At 59.5% G+C, this 8,077-nt stretch overlaps 1 protein-coding gene across 2 annotated transcripts; it reads left to right on the top strand.

Annotated features, from left to right (window-relative positions):
- The first annotated feature begins 64 nt into the window (after positions 1 to 64).
- FBXW9 (F-box and WD repeat domain containing 9) lies at positions 65 to 6,178 on the top strand. 2 transcript variants are annotated; one of them, XM_006160990.3, is made up of 10 exons: positions 65 to 725; positions 2,558 to 2,697; positions 2,774 to 2,902; positions 3,347 to 3,459; positions 3,548 to 3,639; positions 4,811 to 4,959; positions 5,074 to 5,154; positions 5,287 to 5,376; positions 5,477 to 5,542; positions 5,803 to 6,178. In XM_006160990.3, exons 1-10 carry the CDS (start codon positions 311 to 313, stop codon positions 5,875 to 5,877), a joined length of 1,350 nt encoding a protein of 449 aa, XP_006161052.1. In that variant the 5' UTR covers positions 65 to 310; the 3' UTR covers positions 5,878 to 6,178. The 2 variants fall into 2 exon arrangements, with proteins under 2 accessions (XP_006161052.1, XP_006161051.1); XM_006160989.3 differs by having other exon boundaries at positions 67 to 725; positions 5,041 to 5,154.
- Positions 6,179 to 8,077: the final 1,899 nt, after the last annotated feature.

Genomic DNA, 8,077 nt, shown 5'->3' with positions numbered 1-8,077 from the left:
TGGGGTGCTTTAGGTTCTGTACCCACCATGGCCCCTGACGACGCCGCCCCCACCCCCACCCCGAGATCTTAACTTTAATGAACGTGGCGATCAGGACTCTGCACTACCCATCGTAAGGCTGACGTGCTGCGGAACAAAACCCAGGGAGCAACCGGGTCGTGCGTTCCCAACCCCTTTCGCCACGAGGTTCTCGCTTCCGGTTGGGGAACACGTCATCAAGCCGCGCCGGAAGTGCCCTCGCGCTGCCTAGGAGACAGGACGCGAGGGCAGCCGCTGACAGGGCTGGGCTGACCGCGCCCACCCGGTCGCCATGGAGCTGCCCCTAGGGCCGTGCGACGATCCCCACGCCTGGGATGACGACTCGGACCCCGAGCCCGAGCCCGACCCTGACGCGCAGGCCGAGGCCTACGTGGCCCGTGTGCTCAGTCCGCCGAAACCCGGGCAGGCGCCACCGCCACCGCGCACCTCCCCGCTGTGCACGCCCACCGCGTCCCCTGGCACCCTGGAACCGCGGGCCGCGCCCAAGGCCCGGTCAGTGGATACGCTGGGCCTGCTGAGCCTTCCCCCGGAGCTGCTGCTGGAGATCTGCTCCTACCTGGACGCGCGCCTCGTGCTCCACGTCCTGCCGCGCGTGTGCCACACGCTGCGCGACCTCGTGCGTGACCATGTCACCTGGAGGCTACGCGCGCAACGCCGCGTCCGCGCGCCCTACCCAGTGGTGGAAGGTGCGAGCACTCAGGGGCCGGGGACGCCCGCTCAGGTCAGGCTTGGCGCGAGAGAGGGGTCCCTGGGGTGCGTGGACACAGCCCGTGGAGCGGGCTTCGTGGCTGTCCTGGCTTTCGCTGGAGGCGGAGGTAGCCTAGTGGTGGTGCCTTAGTCCCTGGCAGTTGGTAGGACCATAGGGCAGACACTTGGACTCCTGAGGCTGTGAAAACCCACCCTGCTCTGGATTCAAAGATAGTCAGGTTCGAAGCCAGGAGGTGGCTTAGTGGTTAAGGAGCTGGACTCCTAATATGACCCATGGCGGTTTGAGTTCCCGACCTTGCTACTGAAAAATGCCAGGCACATGTGCATGTGTGCCCAAAATCCCGAGAGGAGAATGGAGGAGAAGGGATTGCAGCATGGGCATCCCCCTTTGCGAATGATTTCTCGCTTTCGGTCTCTGTCTCTCCAGTGAGTGCTCATGCCCTATAACAAAAATCTCTTAAAAAAAAAAATATATAATCAGGCTTGTGGGTACCGAGCACCTGGTTCCTGGCTAGGCGTTGACACAGGGACTTGAAGTCTCATGCTGTGCGTGTCTACACTGGGGGCTGAGAGTAACTCCAGCAGTCCTCAGGCTCTGGGTCTAGTCTAGAGGCTGGGGCAGCAGCTGGTGATTGGTTCCTGGGAGAGAAGCATGCTTAGGGACCCTGAATTGATATTGTTAATCCTCAAATTGTTGAACTACCAGGTAGGTAACTAAGCTGGAAGATTTGATTCTGCAGAGATTCGGGGGTTCCTGGGTCCGTGATTCTCAAGGTATTGCTATCCACCCATGAATCCCACTCTCCCATAAAGCTGGGCCCCCGTCACCTGGACAAGGTTCCCTGGTTTACAGCTCTGCCTTGAAAAGTCCTTCTTTGGATCCGGGACAGGTGGCTAAAACAGAAAGGGTGACTAGTAAGGCCCCAGCTCCTGTGAGCAGCCTGAGGATGAGGGCTGAGGTTGGACCTCAGTGTCTAGAGGCTGCAGTCCTCTGAGCTTGGGCTGGGAGACGAGGCCTGGAAAGATGCCCTTGACACTCCAATTTCTTTTATTTATCATTATTATTTAAATATTTATTTATTTCATTTGAATTGTTATTATTTTTTTAATTTTACAAGCAATGGAGAGAGAGAGAGAGAGAGAGAGAGAGCAAGCCGCCAGGTCTGAGACTTGAACCATGGTTGGCCATGTGGGAGTCCAGCTTGCAACTTAACCACCATGCCACCTGCCAGCCCCTTTTTTTTTTTGAGAGGGTTTTGCTATAAGGCACGACAGGAAAGAGAAAGAAAACAGAAAGTGAGAAATCACCCCCCAGGGGGGATTGTCACGCCGCAATCCCTTCTCCTCCATTCTCCTCTCGGGATCTTAGGCACGCACGTACATGTGCCCGGCGTGAGTTTAAGCCACTGGGTCCAGGACTGGAACCATGGTTGACTACATGGGAGTCTAGCAACATAGCCACCATGCCAGCTGCTGGTCCCCAACCCCAACCCAGTGTAAGTTTTAAGCCACCAGGTCTGGAACTTGAACGGTGTCAGCCATGTAAGAGTCCAGTGATGTAACCACTATGCCCTCTGCTGGTCCCAAAGCCCCAATTTCTGGAAGTTGGTGTGAGGAGTAGTTTGGGACCTGCCCAAGAGGTGGGCCCCTCAGAGGTGGGGGGTCCCAAGGCCAGAGTCTGCGTCTGCTTGCAGTGAGGCGAGAGACGCAGGTGGTATTGTCCGAGTCTGGTGCGGGTCAGGCTCCCTGGAAGCCAGGGGTAGGGCGTGGCCAGCTGCCCACTGGGGACCCTGCTGATGGTGCCCCACAGAGGAGGACTTCGACTGGCCAGCAGCCTGCATCGAGTTGGAGCAGCACCTGTCCCGCTGGGCGGAGGACGGGCGCTGGGCTGAGTACTTCTGCCTGGCTGATGGGCATTTTGCTTCCATCGACTCCATCCTGCTGCTCCAGGTGAGAAGGGGCCGGCAGGGGGACAGATGCAGCGGGCCGGGGCTGCCCTGACCACATCAGCTTGCTCCCCTCCCAGGGCGGGACGCTCTGCCTGTCGGGCTCCCGGGATCGCAATGTCAACCTGTGGGACCTGCGGCAGCTGGGGGCAGAGTCCAGCCGGGTTCTGGTCAAGGCCTTGGGCACCCAGCCCAACAGCACGCACAAGGTGAGGGCCCGGCGGGGGTAGGGCTGTGAGGTCTGGGTAGGGTACCGCCGCTAAGTGCCCCGGGTTCGGCGCCGGACCTCGGCGGTTGTAATCTTGCTCTCCCACTGTTATGACCTGGGGAGAGATGTGTGGCCTCTCTGTGCCTCTGTTTCTACTTCCGCCCACTGGGTAGTTAGGGCGAGGGAGACTAAGGTGAGTCAGGCATACACATGAATACGCATTCATGTCTGGCTTTGGCAGTGAAAGTCAGGTACACCCTGGGAGGCCCCACAGAGAAGAGCTGTGTGGCTTTGGGGAGTCCATTGACCTCTCTGAGCATCCGCACAATCAGGAAGGCCCCAGCCTTGCCCCCAGAGGCTGTGGTGAGGTCCCCGGAGCGATGATGCAGCCCAGGAGGTGGGGAGTCCTGTGTGTCCATGTGACAATTGCTCCTGGTCCCTGCAGGGCTGGGTGTGGTCGCTGGCGGCCCAGGACCACCGGGTGTGCTCGGGCTCCTGGGACAGCACCGTGAAGCTCTGGGACATGGCAGCCGACGGGCAGCAGTTCGGAGAGATAAAGTGTGAGGGGTCCTGGGCCTGGGGGGGCCAGGGTGGAGCGGGCCCAGTCCCAGCCGGAGCCCCAGCCCTCTGGTCCCTGTGTCCCCAGGGCCAAGGCGGCTGTGCTGTGCCTCTCCTACCAGCCTGACATCCTGGTGACCGGTACCTACGACAAGAAGGTGACCGTCTACGACCCCAGAGGTGGGCCTGGGGTCCCAGCGGGGAGAGCAGGGCCCCCTGGGGGCTCCAGAGTCAGGCTGGGGAAGGAGATACTTGGGCCTCGCAGCCTGCTGTGAACCCCTCGGAGCAGCCTGGGCCACACTCGGGCAACACGGGTGACAAGGCAGGGGGTGCAAGGGAAGCCCCCCACTTCCTAGCTGTGCATGCCCAAGCAAGCTCTAACCGCAGATGAAATAAATTCGTTTATGGCACACTGAGAGCTCCACCCCATGGTCTCTGGGTTAAGGGAGTGGCTCCCACCCGGCCCACGACAGTTTGAATCGGGCTCAGGCAGCTTGGAAAACATGCAGGGTGCGTGTCCAAAGTCCCGACAGGATGGAGAAACAGACGGGGTTACGGCGTGACCACACCACATTGGGGGGTGCTTTCTCTGTCTTTCTCTGTCTCTGGCAAGCACACATGTCCTCTAACAATTAAAAAAAATAAGGGGCAGGCCGGTGGCATGGTGGCTGGGGCTGACTGAGGTTCGAGTCCTGGACCTGATGGCTTGCTTTCTCACTTTCCCTCTCTCTATGGTCCAATTTTAAAAATAATAATAATAATAAATAGAATTAAATAAATAATTCTTAGGGGAAAAAAAAGGAGGGGGGATTAAAAACAGGGATGCTGCAGGTGGTGTGGTGGTTGGGGTGCTAGACTCCCACATGGCTGACTGTGGTTCGGGTCCTAGACCTGGCGTCTTGCTTTCTCACTCCCTCCCTCTCTGGATTAATAAAACATAAAAAAATAATAATAATAAATTCTTTGAAAAAAAAAAAAGAAAGAAAACAGAGAAGGAGCACTGCCTGGCACACAAGACTTTTCTGTCCCTTGTTTATTCGTGGTAGTTATTTTGTGTAGTGGAAGAGCAGGGTGCCTTGTCTCTGCAGAGCAGGTGTGCGGCTGGGGCTGGGGCTGGGGTCAGGCCCACCTGCAGACCGAGGTGTTTCCACCTGAGGCTGCTGTGGGCGGCCGGGAACTGAGACTGGACTGGAGGAGGGGGATGAGATGGGGGGGGGCGGAATATCGGCTGGGGTTGGGGGCAGGGTGTCGGGAGGGTTTTCCGGGGAGGATGGAAGCCTGGGATCCCCGATGGGTCTGTATGCCCCTGAGGGGTTCTGACCTCGTCCTCTTCCCGGCGTCCCCCATGAAGCGGGCCCGACCCTGCTGAAGAGCCGGCGGCTGCACTCGAGCGCGGTGCTGGCGCTGCTGGCCGACGACCGGCACATCATCTCGGGCAGCGAGGACCACACCCTCGTGGTGTTCGACCGAAGGGCCAACAGCGTCCTGCAGCGGCTGCAGGTGGGCCCTGCCCCGGGACTCGGGGCGCTGGGGGCTGCGCCGGCCTGTTCTGAGCTGCCCTGTCCCTCGGTCTTCCCACAGCTGGACTCCTACCTGCTCTGCATGTCCTACCAGGAGCCCCAGCTCTGGGCCGGTGACAACCAGGGCTTTCTACACGTCTTTGCCAACCTGGACGGCAGCTTCCAGCTCATCCGGGTGTGCCCGCTTGCCCCTACCCCTGCCGGTCCCTCCCTGGGCCTCCGTCCTGCCCCTGGAGACCCGGGTAATGTGTGCGGAGGGGGTGGGCCTCGGAGAGCCTCTCCTGATTGTCACCCATCCTCCCTGCAGTCCTTCGATGTGGGCCACAGATCTCAGGTCACGGGGATCAAACACTCGCTGGGGGCCTTGTACACCACGTCCACCGACAAGACCATCCGGGTAAGGCTCCGGCCCAGTGCCTGCCCCAGGACAGCTGCCCACCCCGCCCCATACCAGCCAGGCCACACCTCTTGAACTTTTGCCCTTTTCCCCTCCCCAGGTGCACGTGCCCACAGACCCACCAAGGACAATCTGCACTCGCACCCACCACAACGTGCTGAATGGGGTAAGGCCCCGCCCCATAAGGCCCCGCCCCGCCCTGTAAGGACCCACCCTGGCCAGTAAGGTCACGCCCACCCTGTAAGACCACGCCCTGCCCTGTAAGGACCCACCCTACCCTGTAAGGCCACGCCCCACCCTGTAAGACCACGCCCTGTTTGTAAGGACCCACCCTGCCCTGTAAGGCCACGCCCCACCCTGTAAGGCCACGCCCCACCGGGCCTACTCAGGACACTTCTGCTGACCCCGGAATCCTCGTCCTCCCAGATCTGTGCAGAAGGCAACTTAGTGGTGGCCGCCTCTGGGGGCCTATCGCTGGAGGTCTGGAGGCTGCAGGCCTGAGCAGGCGGGCGTGGACACGCGTGGATGTGGATACTGCTGGCCCCCAGGCTGCGCCTCGGCCTCTGTTTTGGGGGGACCGCCCCCCATGTCGGTGCTGCCTCCGCCCTGCCTCACAGGTCTGGGGTGCAAGGAACCTTGGCCCTGGGTGGGCAGGGGCCCTGGACTAGGCCCCGCCCCCTGGAGGTGATATTGAGGTGTGGCCCACCCAGGGAGATCCCCCCTCTCCTGCCAGTTTGGTTGTGATTGGACTCACCCTCTCCGTGGAGGGCCAAGGGGGAATAAACCCGACGTTCTGGTGCTCGCTGGGCCTGGACTGTGAGCTTGGTATCGCCGTGGGGCATACACGTGAGCGAGCATGAGAGGGTGTGGCAGGCCTGGGTGTGTGACAGCAGCCTCGTGTGTGTGTGTGTGTGGGGGGCTGCAGCTGAAAGGGACAGCAGCCTCGTGTGTGTGTGTGTGTGGGGGGCTGCAGCTGAAACGACCGAGTGCCTGTGATCACGTGCGTTCGTGTGTCACTGGGAGGACTGTGCTGGTTTGGTAACCCTGTGTGTGTAGGTGCATGTGCACGTCACGCGTGTGCAAGAGGGCGGGATGGGCTGGCTCCAGGGCTTGGTGGTTAAGGGAACCAGACCCCACATGCCCAAGTACCCAGTTCAAGTCCCTACCCTAGCAGCTTGAGAAACACACCCGGAGTGGAAACAGCAGGTGGCAGAATGGTTACTAGTCTCTGGACTCCCACGTAGTCAACTGCTGTTTGAGTCCCAGACCTGGTGGCTTAAAACTCGGGCTGGGCACGTGTGCATGCGTACCCAAAATCCTGAGAGGAGAGCGGAGGGAAAAGGGATTGCGGGGTGGCCGTCGTCCCTGGAGGATGATTTCTCGCTTCTGTCTCTCTGTCTCTCCAGTGAGCGCACGTGCCCTACAGTAAAAATCTCTTAAAAATTTAAAAGATGGGACCAGCGGTTGGAGTAATGGCTATGTCGCTGGACTCCCATGCAGTCGACCGCGGTTTGAGTCCTAGACCCGGTGGCTTAAACTCACGCCGGGTGCGTGTGCGTGTGCATGCCCAAGGTCCCGAGAGGAGAATGGAGACGGGATTGCGGTGTGGCCATCCCCCCTGGGGGTGATTTCTCACTTTCTGTCTTCTCTGTGTCTCTCTTTCTGACAAGCGCATGTTCCCTATAGCAAAAAACCTCTCCAAAAAAAAAAAAAAAAGAAAAGAAAAGAAACAGCAGGAGTGTGCATGTGCCCCAGATCCCAACAGGACAGAGGAATGGAGGAGCAGGTTGCAGCAGGTGGCTATGTGACCTCAGGCGCTTTCTCCTTCTCTGTGTCATGTCCCCTCTCTGGCAGGGCAAGCAACGTCTGCTAGATTTTATGTTAAAAAAAAAAAAGGGAGAGTCTTGAGGCCAGCAGGTGGTGCAGTGGTTAAAGGGGCTGGACTTACACATGGCAGACAAGGGTTCAAGTCCCGGACCTGGCAGCTAGCAAGTACGCTGCGCGTGTGTGCCCGAAATCCCAGGAGGAGAATGGAGGAGGAGGGATTGCAGCATGATCACCCCCTGGGGGTGTGATTTTTCACATTCCCTCTCACTGTCTCTCTCTGTCTCTGTATCCAGCAAGGACATGCATTCTATGGCAAAAAATCTTTAAAAAAAAAAAAAGGGACAGGGGAGAGGCTCTTAAGGCCAGTGGGGTACCTGGGTCCAGTGGGTACCTGGGTCTGTCAGGACACCTGTCTCTGTGTGTGTGTGTGTGTGTGTGTGTGTGTGTGTGTGAGATATGACACACTGTGGGTGTACAGATTGTGACTCGAGTCCTGTGCATCTGCAGGGTGACAGTGGCCAGCAGCTCAGGCCAGGAAAGGGTTGGGGAGATGCCCTTCCATCCAGGGCTCCCAAGGCTGTGACCCTGGAGGTGGTGAGGGAGGGAGGCGGGCCCCTGCAGCCCCTGACCCGCGTCTGATCCCGGCGAGCATGCCCTGAGGAAGAGCACTGGTTCATGTTTATTGAACCCCGCACCTGGGGGACCGGAGCCATGGAGTGGCCTTGCGGCGGGCTCACAGGATGGCACAGGGCTTCTTCTCCTTGAAGGGGTTCGTGGCGGCCGGGATGCCCACCAGGAAGGGGTCGCTCTTGGCCTGCTCCGTGCAGAACGGCAGCAGGTCTGCGGCAGCCTTGGACACCTGCAGACCCGACCC

Source organism: Tupaia chinensis, unplaced genomic scaffold (genome assembly GCF_000334495.1).
Source record: "Tupaia chinensis unplaced genomic scaffold, TupChi_1.0 Scaffold138060_1, whole genome shotgun sequence".
Taxonomy (NCBI): Eukaryota; Metazoa; Chordata; class Mammalia; order Scandentia; family Tupaiidae; genus Tupaia; species Tupaia belangeri.
The sequence above is the reverse complement of the archived record's forward strand: the minus strand, read 5'-3'. Positions and strand labels throughout refer to the sequence as shown.